The 13,645-nt window shown below is 35.4% G+C and overlaps 2 protein-coding genes across 3 annotated transcripts; both read right to left on the reverse strand.

The window, feature by feature from the left end:
* Positions 1-339: 339 nt before the first annotated feature.
* Positions 340-5,118, reverse strand: LOC122298628 (J domain-containing protein required for chloroplast accumulation response 1-like). Of its 2 annotated transcripts, none has more exons than XM_043108467.1 (9): positions 4,359-5,118; positions 3,248-3,858; positions 2,783-3,171; positions 2,530-2,638; positions 1,691-1,758; positions 1,403-1,468; positions 1,238-1,315; positions 851-1,027; positions 340-689 (listed from the first exon to the last, which is right to left on the reverse strand). In XM_043108467.1, exons 1-9 carry the CDS (start codon positions 4,736-4,738, stop codon positions 651-653), a joined length of 1,917 nt encoding a protein of 638 aa, XP_042964401.1. In that variant the 5' UTR covers positions 4,739-5,118; the 3' UTR covers positions 340-650. The 2 variants fall into 2 exon arrangements, with proteins under 2 accessions (XP_042964401.1, XP_042964402.1); XM_043108468.1 differs by having other exon boundaries at positions 2,816-3,171; positions 4,359-5,107.
* An 890-nt stretch (positions 5,119-6,008) lies between these two features.
* LOC122298629 (arabinosyltransferase RRA3-like) lies at positions 6,009-8,507 on the reverse strand. The gene is made up of 2 exons (XM_043108469.1): positions 8,078-8,507; positions 6,009-7,413 (listed from the first exon to the last, which is right to left on the reverse strand). The coding sequence occupies exons 1-2, from the start codon at positions 8,252-8,254 to the stop codon at positions 6,301-6,303; spliced, it is 1,290 nt and encodes a 429-aa protein (XP_042964403.1). The 5' UTR covers positions 8,255-8,507; the 3' UTR covers positions 6,009-6,300.
* Between the last annotated feature and the right edge of the window lie 5,138 nt (positions 8,508-13,645).

A 13,645-nucleotide genomic window follows, 5' to 3' on the forward strand; every position in this document is an offset into this window, starting at 1 on the left:
TTCAAATACAATTACATTTTACAATCTCAAGCTACCATCATTTTCAATGTGAGAAAGTGCTACTATTACACATAGATATATAAAAGTAAACAAAATGATAGTTGTAGTTATGAGTGTGTAAATACCGTGTTGTCACTTTGAAAAAAGTAAAATAAATACGAGATCCACATGAAAAAAATTAATTTTTTAATAATGAACTCTACTCTTTTTCAAAACTACTGTATGATGCTTGCGCACTCTATGATTGTATGTAGCATTACTCAAGTGACGTGGATGTATTGATAACGCCCCAATGGAATATTCAAATTACATGGCTTATACTCTAAAAAGACTAGTCAATGATGCAAAATCCTGTTGAAACTATTATAAAGAGCAAAAATTCTTATTTTCAAGTAATGTAAAATCCCATATACCACCAAAGCTTACCAGTTAGAACGGAATATCACAATTATCACGGTAAAAAAAGAACTTTTCAAAAATAGAAATTTTTGGCATTACTCCTCCACAGACAAATTCTACAGTGAAAATTTCTATTATCCACTGACAATCCCAAACAGATCCTTAATTGTGTGGACGTTTTATTTCTGAGCAACTCATCTGTGTCCTTGTCCACTGATGGAACATTTCCATAAAAGACTGAAGTCACAGACTCACAATGAGCCAAGGGAGTTGAAATGAGTCCATGCCTCCTGAAAAAAAGAGAGAGAAAAATAAAACTTTCATATTGGAGTTTCAGTTCTGTATGGACATGAAAGTAAAGTTGATGAGCTAATACCTGAATAAATTATATATAGCTACTCTATATTGCATAAGGCGACAATAAGAGTTCAGTGGGATATAAAATCTATACCTGCAAAATATCAAAAACTTTTTCTGCAATGTATTTTTTATCCAAAGCAGCACCCTTCTGCTGTAGCTTATCTGGATGTAGGCAGAGTAAAGCTTTCTGATAAGCTCTTTTCACTGAAGTTCCTTCAATTATATCAACCAGAGCTACAGGCTTCCACCCACTCTCTGGCCAAAGAACCTGTGCGTTTGATCAACATTACTTTTCAGAGGTAAAAGATATATCTAAGCATATCAAAAAGCAATATCTTTAGTAATAGTCAAGGATAAAAGGACAATATATAGGACATTTCTTTCGGTACTTCAGAATTGGAGGGGAAAAGAGAAAGTAAGAGGAAGGGTGGGGGTGGGGGTGTTTTTGGGCAAGGATGACAGCACCATCCCTACTCACATATTGTAAAGTCGATAGCAATGATCGTATATTTCCTGTCTTTCCATTGGACCAGTGTCTGATTTTTGCATCGATAACCTGCATTATGTGAAAATGTACAATTATTGCCATCATAGATATTTTAAAGCAATGTTAAGGTTGATCCTGTGTTGCGTTCTCCATTACTTTGATGTCTTCATCTTTGTCAACACTTTGAGGCAGTTCATTGTGGCCTTGGGGTAATTCTTTTATCTGTCAAGAAACCCAATAAAATAGCTCCTCAGCATATGTTAAAACATATATAAGTTTGTGCAAATAGATAATAAGATCCTATGCATCTGTTTACTGGGATTTGCATGGTTCAACATTAATATTTTAGGTTCATAAGATGCATATGCGGACACATAATTTTAATCAGATGACATTGTGCAATTAAGAAAACATGAGTCAAACTTTAATGGAAAAATCACATACAATGTAGTTCCCTCGGAAGGACTCATCCGCGTCTTCAATTATAGCCTTCGAGCCATTAAGAATTGATGCTGACAAAATTACATGGATGTGTTATATCTTTCCATAAAGAAGTCAGTCCCCATATAAATCAATGCCATGCCCCAAATTAGATCAATGTAGATAGGGTAGAATAAGTTGGAACCGTTTTTAATTTCCATAAAGTACTGAATTGGATCTGAACCACAAATAGCGTCAAGTTTATACTGATTGGAGAACACATTACATGAAGTTCATTTGCATTGCTCACTGCCAGTTCTGCCCACATGTTTACCAGATACCTATGGGGGGAAGCATGTATGGAAGGATTTCTCAAAAAATGGAGGGCTTATGATGGTCTTTTGAATAGGAAAATAGTTTCTGTGTCAAATAAACCAGATGACAAATCAAAGTTCTTACTTGTTTTGAGTCAGAACCATCTTTTTAGATGTTGTAGTTTCTTTAAGAAAATGCAGATGTCTTCCATAATCAAGGTGTATTTAATGCAAATCAATTTGGGTCAATTAGAACCTCTAGGGGTGGAGTTCTGTTTTCCAGATATGGCACTGATAGTTACAGCGAATTGGGTCCAAGCCTGTGACTAACAGAGTAACTTGGAAGTCATACTAACACAACCAAAAAAACCATACCCAAGAAGATGACATTTCACCTTAAATATTCGGCTATGAAAGTTCCAAATCACCACATTACCATAATAAAGCATGGGGTATTCTATCATGATTCAAAATTCCTCAACTTGGACCTGTTCCCAAATATTAAGCTAAGCCTCACTACCACTTTGACTAAAGATTACAAAAACTAACCGTTTGATGGTGAGTAATCCTTTTGTCCTGACAAAGTATCACTGAATGTATAGTTGGTGCTCTTGAAGGCAGAATCTTCTTTCTCTGACTGTTTTAGATATTCATCTGCCTGAGAACATGATAAGAAATATTAGAATTTTCAGATTCGCTAAAAGCTTTCTGAAACAAAATTGTTTTTTTTTTTTTCTTGCACTTTTGAAGAGATTGCTTTAAGTTGTTAATATCTGGTTGAGCGAACTCAAAGTAACTCTACCGTGATCGAAATGGTTGGGACTTTGTTGCTTACTTGGGACCTTGGAGTATTCTCATCTAATCCAGGTGTGCCAATGCTTACTTCATTCACTACCCTGTAAGTGTCTCTCTTTTTCCCTTTAGAGTTTTGAATTCCACAGTCAATATCAATATTTTCTTTGGGTTTTTGAGAAGCCCCTTGGTTGAAAATTTTAACGAATTCTTTGACCCTTCCCTTAACTCTGTTCCTCCCAAGCTTGTCAGCCGAGTACACGGTTGAATCCTGAGAAGTAGCTCTTTTTCCATCTTCTTTCTTTACATTTTTACTTGTGTCAACAAGTACTAATGGCTCTTTTGTGCTTATAACTGTCCTTTCCTTACCGTCACCTTTTTCACCCATTCCATTATTGCCTGCAATAGAACAAAATGGGTGTGGTTTTAGAGACAATATATTTGAACCAATGCACTTGATCTGGAACACACTTACCTTGTTCATATTTGTTATCAAGCAACAGGGAATGTGATTCTGATTCTGGTGTGGGAAGAATTAATTCTGAAACACTTTGACATGGTTCTAAAATATCTTGAACTCTTGTATCAAGAATAGAGTCATTTTCCTGTTGGTTGCATTCCATCTTAGAGGAATTTGTAGATGATTCCCTCATCATTCTTCCACTTTCCAGCCATCCATTCGAGCTTGAGCATCTCTCAAACTTGGCAGACCTATTCCCTCTAAAAAGTGTCGCCAATGGCACTCCTTTGCTAGCCCATCTGTATATAGAAAAGTGAAACTGACCACTTTCCCTTAGGACCTCCAAACTATTTGAATCGTTTTTCCTGTTTCCTTCTGTGTCTCTTTTATCAGAGTTATTCAAGTCTGATGACTCCAAGCTGACACAAGAGATCTTCGGAGATAAAGGGCTTTGGTGATAAGATGACTGAACATCATTCCCCAACTCCTCAAGGCGTTGAATTGCTTGGTTTGAAGAATTAGAAAGGCTAATTCCATTGGATGCACCATCCTTGTATTTAGATGAACTATGAAGGGTGGAACCAAATACCGGAGAGTCCATCCCTTTGGTCAGTTTGGCAGGTAAGCTAGGAAATCAAACACAGTTGAAGACAAGACACAGGGAAACATGCACAACAATCAGAATCTTAAAATGGAAATTTACCACATATCACATAATTTCAAAGAAGGAAACGCAATATAGCTGATGAATGTCAAGACAAAGATTTTGAAAATTTTCTCACAATTTTCTTACTCTCTATCCAAACATATATATTCTAAAACAATCTCAAAAATAATTTTCATCAAAACATCTTACCTCGATTTTCGCAACAAACAACTTTTTTCACATAATTAAGTACAGAAACACCTCTCACAAATTTTTTTCCCACTTATTTCAAGGGGTTCCCCTGATTTTTCAAACCCCAAGGAAAAGATTTTTCAAAATCTTTCTCAATCGAACATGTATATAGCCTCATAACATATTAACTAAAGAACAAAGAGATTGTTGTTTCTAATCTGCATCTCTTTTCCTCAGATTCTTCAGATAGCCGAAACTAAAGGATCATCAGAGTAAATTAGTCAAAACCTGAATGAGTCAGCTTTGGGTGGCAGGGCTCGGGCAGGGCTCAAAGATTCATCGCCTCGGAAAATGTCATCAAAGAAATCATTGCTCAGGCACCGCCTTCGATTCTCATTCTCATCCCCAAACACCGGCTTCCCGCCAATAACAGGACATGAAAGTGCTTCATCCTCCTCCCCTCTACGTCCATGGAAATCCGCGGCTTCGTTGAAACTGAACCGATTTTCTTGAACTGACGACCGCCTCGGTGGCCCGCCGAACACATCGTGGAAATCTAAACCCAGTTCTCTGCCGGGAACCTTGGGCAAAGAGCTGGAGTTCGTGAAAGGTCGCCGAAGACTACTATACCCTAAAAGAACAGCCTCTCTCTGTGAAAATCTCTCCATTTTCGCAGACAGCAATCAACCAGACCAACAATCGACGGAAACAAGCATATTAATTCGCAGGAAAAAAAATCATTTGGCGGGAGGAAACCTCTGAGCTGCCATGTTGGGCTGAGAACAATAGAGATTTGAGGTCTCGAGCCACAAGTTTCGGAAGTTTTACTCTCATGAAAGTGACGAGGAGAGGAAAAATATGTTGAGGAAGAAGACGAAGAAAGCAGGGTAAGTGGAATTTGAAGCCATACAAGTGTTGGAGAGTGCCTGTGGATAAGAAAGAAAATTCCAAACGACAAAAGATGATAATATTACGTACCGATCGTCAAACGGACTATATTTTGCATGTGGCATGCATGCAACGACATTTCTTTTTCATTTTCATTTTTTTTAATATTTTTATAATAATTTCTTTATAACATATTTTCTCTAGGCTAAGGTTACTAGGAATTTATGTGATAACAACCATTCGATGTCTAGACATACCCAGTGGGGTGAGGGCTTAGCTGAAACTAAAGATCTAGAGTAGGTCATTTTTTTGTGAAATAATGGCGAAAAAAATTGGAGGGTTTGTTGTTTTTTATGTTTTTGGTGGTTAAGAACGAAGGATGGATGGATTTGGACAACAGAAAAAAGTCAAAAACATTGGGGTGGAGTACTATGGTGTCCCTACCACGTTTGAGATCTTTGTCCAGATACACTTGCCTTCCGTTTGCAGGACAGGTCCACCGGCTAAGCATAATTATTTGTACTGGAAATACACTTTCAAACGTTCAATGGAGTGTCTGCACAATTAACTTCAGACAGACGTACCGAGGGTAATTCTAACATATAGCATAAACTGAGCTCATTGATTCTAACGAACATTGCTAAACTTGAATGTTGCTCGCAGTGTCTGGGGACTAAGCATTGGCTTACTCTCCCTTCCCTTTGGACAGCTTGTGCGGGGAAGGAAACAGAGAGAGTTCGGACAGACTTCGGGGCAGCATAGAGCTCATGTTGCCCTAGTCATGCAACAGGCAGAGAGCAGATAGTTTCTGATGTTTTATACCCTACTGATTAACATCACAAGAGAGCCTGACATGAAAAACAAAATTAAAACAAAATTACAAAAAACAAATAAAAAAAAACCCACTTCGATTATTATTTTCTGGTCGTTATCACCTCAGTGGAAGACATAAACCCTGACCAAGTAAACCAATTACTTGAGAAGAGTACAGCCGACAGAAATCAAGATCTTCAAAAAATTCAGAACTAAAATGTACAGTATACGACTGACTTCGGAATAAGAGTTCTTCGCATGCATTATATAAAACAGTGGCTACCACTATGGTCTTAAAGTGAAACAAAGCTCTAGTTATTACAACATTCAAAAACAAGAGGAAGGGGAACATTTCAAAGGATACATTCTCTTGCTCTCGGAAAGCCGAATTGAGTTAATATATTGGTATCTAGTGTGTATTCCAAAACTGAACTGCTTCACCCATTAAATGGTGAGAATAGGATATTCTGTCACATTATCTGGACCCCTGAGAACCATCCTGGAAATGTTCTTGTGCATCTTGCTTGTTTCACTGAGAACCATCTGGGAAATGTTCTAGTGCATCCTGCTTGCCGTTAATGTAGAACTCTACAACTGCTTTCATTCTTGAAAGTTTATCTGGGTGGTAATTTAAATGAACAATAACTGGCTTCAGCTGTTTTAGTTTTGCATCTTTCCGCACAGTCTTAAAAAGGACCTTACTGTTCATAAACAGATAAAAATCCATAGTTCTCTTGGCAGCATGAAGCCCATCATACCCAGGATGTGAGGGGAAAAAGAGCTCCTCGTTAAAGACTGCTTGGTCCCATAACTTGTCTCGAGAAAGCCGATCAGCCACACGATCCAACAGCTCGATTGACGGCTTAGTAGGCCTTATATAAAAGAAACCAGAGTTGTAAACCCATATCCTCATGGTATGAGCATATCGAGCCCAACCCATGGCAGGTTCATCAAAGACATCATTAAATCCATAAGCGGTCATATTATTGTGACCATCACTCATAGACTCAACATCTGAATCCCTATAAATATAATCAAATGGGTTCTGCAAGTATACTATATCAACATCTGAGAGAAGAACACTGTAACCGAGTTGTAAAAACTCCCTCAAAATACGAAATTTCAGTCCAGAGACAGCATGGTTACCTCCCGTCTTCGCAACAGAATCTATACCCTCATCTGGATCTCTCTTGTAAACTGGAACACCATTCGATTTGCAGAAATGTTCAATATGGTCATCTAGTGCTATAACTAGATAATTACGAATACCCACCTTCTTGATGCTGGTAAACCAGACCTCCAACATGGCTTGGACATTTGAGTTTGCAAGTGCAACAATAAGTTCTTTCCGAATAGCAACTTCCTCCAAGATCTTTGCCAATCTTGGATTCACTGATTCATCAGGAATGACGGTTGGATTTGTTCTCAGACCCTTGACAGTACCAAAAGGGCCAGCCTTGTGCTGTTCACCCATATCCAAAAACTGCATCTGTGCATGATCTTTTCCTTGTTCAGCAAACCGTAGCCTTTCAGTCAGATCCTTGACTTGCTTATTCAACTCTGCATTTTTATCTGACAGTGATGCAATATCTGACTTAATCATGTTAATCCGCTCTGGCAATTCACATGAGGATGAAAAAGCCTAACAAACAAAAAGTCAAAAATGAGAAACAAACAAACTTATCTTCAAACAAACATGATGGACAAACAATAAAAGGCATCTTCAGATCTCTTTCAATATGATTTTAAAATATTTTACCCCGTGAAATCAATAAATTAAATTAACTAAACTCATCACATTGTCTTCCCAGGATTATCCCAGCTGTGACACATTCATGGCTAGTTCACACCGAGGCCGCGCGTATGCACAACGAAGGGACTATCTCAAACAAAGTTTGGGCCAGCAAAAAGGGATCGTTAATCAAAATGAGAGAAATTCTTGAGATCCCACCATGGGCGTCTTGCCTGGTGGTAATTTGCAAGCCACAATGGTTCGATCCAGATACACAAACAGAAGTCAACCCAAAACTCACTTCTTTCTGTTGATAAACTTGATCTGTTCATTCAAATTTTAATACTTCAGGTAATCCCAAATTGTAGCGTCGAGGAAAATTCTCTCATGCATGAGATTTTTCATACCATGAAAAATCAAACCCACAATTTTAACAATGGTACGAAATAAGGCCAACTCCTCCTACTCAGAGAATTTAACTGGAAAAAGAAGAAAGAAAAACTGGACAAATGAAAGCTACATGAGAACCACTTAAAAATAAAAATTTGAATTATGCTCTAACTGAGATCAGAACCTGGAGACCCGATTTGCCGATTCGGCGGTTTTGTATTGGCGAAACAGAGCCGAAGAGTCCGCGAGGTAAAAAGAAGGCAAAGACGCACCCGAGAAGAACTCCAGTCAAAATGGCTGCGGCAATTCGAGATCTGCGAAGTGATTGGCCCTTGTCCCTCATCAACGCCCGACCCGCCATGGCTCTAGCCTTTCTCGGCGTCTACAGACCCAGTGAAAGATCTCTTCTTCCTTTCTCTATTGCATGAATCAATTCGTCACTTTGCTGGATCTACAAATATTGGGACTTACAGAATTTTCAAACCCTAGAGGTACATCTTTCCAAGATTTTCTAATAATTATTCAACGCACACAATAACAATCGTGGTCTTTGCGGGAAGCTTTGTTTCCTGGTGTGGTTTCTTTGTCCCTCGGTAGGGAATATTTCGCTGTCATTAACTCATTCATTATTCCCCTCTTAATCTAAAATTATGTAATATTCTTTATAATTTTATAATTTTAATAATAATTGATCCAAAAATGAGTTATTCTATATGTGTATACGTAAAGAGTATAAAAAAGTGACTATATATAATATTACTCATAAATAAATAAAGCCATCGACGAAACTATATATATATATAGTGGAGCTTGCCTAGTTGAGAGAAAATAACCTAATAATAAAATAATATACATGCTAAAATAAAGTAATATACACATCATAGTAACATAGATGCCAAAATAAAATTAGCTAATCATATATCTAAACTATACATCTCAAAATAAAGTAATATATGCATCAACCATAGTAATATATACCCTAAAAATGATTGATACAAGTTTACAATACAAAGCAAATTTTAGCAAATATCTTTAGATTATATGTTAGTGAATCTCTACAGTCATTCCAATTGGAATTTGAATGATTTTATACATAATTATTTCAAGTTTATTAATATACATTCAATACGAAATACTAATGTGTTCACCGTATGATAAACATTGTGTAATTTTCTCCATGTGATACAGAATTCCCTTCAGATAGAAAAAATCTATCTAAAAGGGTAACAATAAGAAAGTCCAACTAGCACTTTAAGTTCAATAAAAAATTATATATTTTTAATCAAAAATTTTATTTAATATTTAATATCTTAAATTCCCGCCTCATTGATTCAAACTAAACAATTATTATTATTAGGAAAATGCTAAATGTATTTAAAAAAAATTTACAAAAAACTTATTTTTTTATATGTCAATTATTGATACGTTAAAAATTATGAAATTTAAATTTCAAAATAAAACTAACAAAATAAGTTTTGTAAGTAAAAATCTAAGTATATATAGAAATACTCTTATCATCATCATTACATGTGAGTACCTTTTTATCGAAAATAGTCATTTTAGTTGTATTTTCATGTATTTTAATTGCAAGATTATTTTATTTAATATAATTAGTGGCTCTGTTGTTTTAATTTTAAGGGGTTTCTCGTTGTATTATTTTATGATTTCTAAGTTATAAAATTTATTTTGATGTGCTTTCTTGATATTAATTATAGTTTTGCATTTAAATTACTTTTTACTTTAAATTATTTTATTGTTGGGTTTAATTATTTTATTTTATTAATATTGAGTTCTAGTGTTTTTATTTGACTTTTATTTATTTTTATTGTGCCTTTTTACCTTGTTGGACTTCTATTTTTGGATAGACTTTGATTTGGTAAGTTTTTCCTTTGTTTTTGCGTCAATTCCTTTCAGTTTTTGAGCTTAACCCGTGTGCCTTAAGCCCAGCCTCCTTATTCTCTTAAACAGCGCCGTTTTGGTCTATGCCCTTAAGGTTTTAATTATTTCTTCTTCCTCCTGCTGGCACCGACCACTTTTCCTTTTTCAATTTCATTTTTTCTTCCTCTTTTCTATGTGTTGCTGCTATTGCTTCTCCCTGTTTATACTTCTTTTCATTTCTTTTATTTTCTCTTCTTTTCTTCTTCTCCTGCCGCGCACTACCTAGTTCTTCTTCCTCTCATTTTCGTGTTTTCCCTCTGCATATCTGGATTGTCGAAGCTCCTCCATTTTCATTTGGTTAGCTTGCTTTTTATTCCTATGTTTTGGTTTCTTTTTTTTGAACAAACTAAACCTTTCTTCTTCTCTCTTTCATTTATTTTCTCTCTGTTTTTCCATTTTGCAAGTCCTTGTTGTGACGCTCCCAAATTCCGTTTGGGATCGGACAGACATTTGAAGCGTCGAGACATGCAACACAAGGTTACCTGCCCCCGTTCATGACATATAAGATGCAATGTTCCTAACATGCATCTAACAATATGCAATACTCGCAGTGGATAAATTTTTTCTTTAGCAATACTATGCACCAAATTGAAAATATCCCAAATGTTTAAAACATACTTCATACATAAAAACCCATTGAACAACTAAGATCACAACACTAGTCCAAAATGGTTATGATCTAAAAGTACTAGAGATGCAACTCCATCGTACAAGTAGTAATTTACGTTAACTACTTTATTAACATTGATGTTGCACCGTCGCTTAGTCAACTGTGTCTAGTTGGTCAGCTTCTGATCCTCCTTCAGGTCCTGTAACAAGATCTACCATTCGGGAGGAATGAATGGTAGTTGGGACTACCACAGTGAGATTTGATTACAAATCTCAGTAAGTTAATAAAAACTTCCATACGGGCTAATGATGCATGGATGACAGTAAAAGTATGAATGTATAATCAAATTCATAAGTAATTAAAGCATAACTTGACGTACAACATAGCATAATTGACATAACTTAAATTGAAACGTGAACTGAACTTGACTTGACATGAACTTGATCTTAAACTTGTCTTAACATGAATTTATTCTGAAACTTGACTTAACATGAAAAATACATATTCTACAGTTGTTGTAGCCCCATGTATTCTACGTGTAAATACATACTCCACAGTTGTTGTGGTCTCATGTATTCTACACATCACAATGCAGTTAAATACATACTCCACAGTTATTGTGGCCCCATGTATTCTACGTGTAAATACATACTCCACAGTTGTTGTGGCCCCATATATTCTACGTGTAAATACATACTCCACAGTTGTTGTGGCTCCATGTATTCTACGTGTCACAATTGTTGTGTCTCACGTAGTATATGCGTCACAATTGCTGTGACCCCATGCTTCGTGTGCCACAGTTGTTGTGGACCCCACGAAACTGAATGTAACTCAAGATGAAACGTGACTGGAATATGAAAGGACTGAAGCCCTGACGTAACATAACGTGACTTGAACATAACTTGAAATATATGACTAACTTGAGATAGAAACATTTCGTAACATGACATAACATATAATAGACAACATATTTAACATGACATACTTGCAACAGTGAATATTACATGACTTGATATACATGTAATAGATGACATACTTAGCATGATGTACTTGTAATGTACAGTAATACATGACAGAATATATTATATAACAGATAAAAACTGATGACAGAATAAATTCTGTATAACAAACAATTACGTGATGACTTGACATGGCATGACATATATGATAACACATATACATATACTGTAGTTCCTTTACTTAGCACGCATACACAGTAGACTACTAGTAAGTTAAAAGCTAACTTACCTCGATCTCCGCGTTTCTTATAAAACCTCAAGCGCGATCACGAAGAACTGTAATTTGTGATTCTAAAAGTTAGTAGTAAATCACTAATAATTTAAAAAATGTAAAATACTAACTTAAAAAGTAAAATTTTTATTTTACTCTCTACATGTAGGAAAATGACCGTTTTACCCATAACTTAAAGATTTTGCATACTAACTTTAAAAGTCACCAAAATTTACATGCCTCATGTAAATTTTATCATCAATTCAAATATCAATTTAGAAAAATTTAAAACTAATCACAACTATTAAAACTCCATAGGGCCGAAATTCCCATATGTTATTTCTATTGATTTTTGTTTCTAACTTGTTTTGATTAACCTTTTGATCTATGACTTATAAAAATGTGATCTTCAAACCAAAACATCACATGGTTTAAAAAGATGTCCTAAAACATATATAAGTTTCTAATTCAAGATCACATGGTTAAACATTAACCAAAACATAAATTGAACCAATAACATCCACACTTTGGCCTATCCGAATATTTCTTTGCATAAAATTTCATATTTTTGAAACTAACATCAAATATTTTCAAAATAATAATATAACATGTATATAAGATGCTTAGGATCCTCCAATAAAATTATCAAAGTCATTGGAATAGGTTTAGACCACCAAAGAGTTAAACTTTTTCAAAACAGAAACTGTTTTTCCTCTTCTAGTTTTTAAGTTTCTAAATCTAAGAAAATCTTTCATCAAAACCTTTAATCATGCAAAAATCCTCAATCAATAATCATATACACATGTTAGCAATACTCCATAAAAATTTCGGACTAATAGTTATCTATTAGCTTGGTCAAAAACTCCAAACTACAACATATTCTCCAGTTTATCTCCCAGAATGACCTTTCTATAGTTTACACAATATTTTACTAACCAAATGATCTTCAAATGGGACAAATAAGATATCCACGTAAACTAGACTAAAAAAGAAACAACTTATATGAAGGAGACTTTATGATAAAACACTTACAAAAGTTTCGAAATGGGTGTGCAAAAGAATTCCTAAAAGCTGTCCGAGAGAGAGTGTTTGATATTCTTTTAATAGAAAGTGTAAATGAAGATAATTTCGTGGGGGGGTGGTTGGAGATACTTATGAATGAGATATGGAAGAGATGAGGCTGGAGTGAGAGTTGAGTGTAGGTCTCTCTTACCTAGAGTGAGAGTTAAGTGTAGGACTCTCTTACCCGATAATATCTACAAAAATCATCTCAAGATATTTTTTACCCAATAATATCCACGAAATTAGCTTAAGATATTTTTATCTAATAATATTCACAAAATTAACTTAAGATGTTTTTATCCAATAATATCCACAATTTTGAACCGACGTTTCGTCCAAAAATATGAAAAAGTGTTATTGTGGCATAAGACCTTAAATGACCCTCCGAGTCTAATGGCACAAACCATAATACATTTTGACACTTCTAACTATCTCCAATAATCAAAAACACACTTCTGATACCATAGTAAATAATAACACTAACTATGTAGTTAAACTAAAACCTATACGATTAATGGATTCGTGAAAACTTATAGAGTCTTCACGAGGTTCCTAAAACTAATAGAAATTTCATAATTGAATTTCTAGCGGGCTGTTACACTTTCCGTGAGCCTCCATGTCGTCCCTCTCTCTCTGTTTCTCTCTCGGTATTTCTGAAGATTTTTTAGCTTATGAAACCTTTGCATCTCCATTTTTTTCCCTCCATTTTTGTGCTATGTTTTTGGCCCCTACCCATGCCCTTGTTTCGGTCCAAGCTGTGGGCTTCCTTTTTGTTTTGCTTAGTTATTTTCCTCATGCTGCGAATCTCATTTTCCAACCACCATCTCCTAATTTCAGTCGGTGAAGCGATAAACTTTAAAAATGTAAGAATGTTAGTCGGCAAGAGAAAAACAGAAATCGACAAAATGATCG

This window comes from Carya illinoinensis, chromosome 16 (assembly GCF_018687715.1).
Source record: "Carya illinoinensis cultivar Pawnee chromosome 16, C.illinoinensisPawnee_v1, whole genome shotgun sequence".
Lineage (NCBI taxonomy): Eukaryota > Viridiplantae > Streptophyta > Magnoliopsida > Fagales > Juglandaceae > Carya > Carya illinoinensis.

What these genes read in the sequence shown, in the direction of transcription:
- LOC122298628 (XM_043108467.1), bottom strand. Translation starts at nt 4,738, where the DNA reads ATGGAGAGATTTTCACAGAGAGAGGCTGTTCTTTTAGGGTATAGTAGT. An exon ending in CCCAAAGCTGACTCATTCAG is followed by an intron (nt 3,859 to 4,358) that starts GTTTTGACTAAT and finishes TTGATTTCCTAG; the next exon opens with CTTACCTGCCAAACTGACCA. An exon ending in ACAAAGATGAAGACATCAAA is followed by an intron (nt 1,316 to 1,402) that starts GTAATGGAGAAC and finishes CACATAATGCAG; the next exon opens with GTTATCGATGCAAAAATCAG.
- LOC122298629 (XM_043108469.1), bottom strand. Translation starts at nt 8,254, where the DNA reads ATGGCGGGTCGGGCGTTGATGAGGGACAAGGGCCAATCACTTCGCAGA. An exon ending in TCGGCAAATCGGGTCTCCAG is followed by an intron (nt 7,414 to 8,077) that starts GTTCTGATCTCA and finishes TTTGTTTGTTAG; the next exon opens with GCTTTTTCATCCTCATGTGA.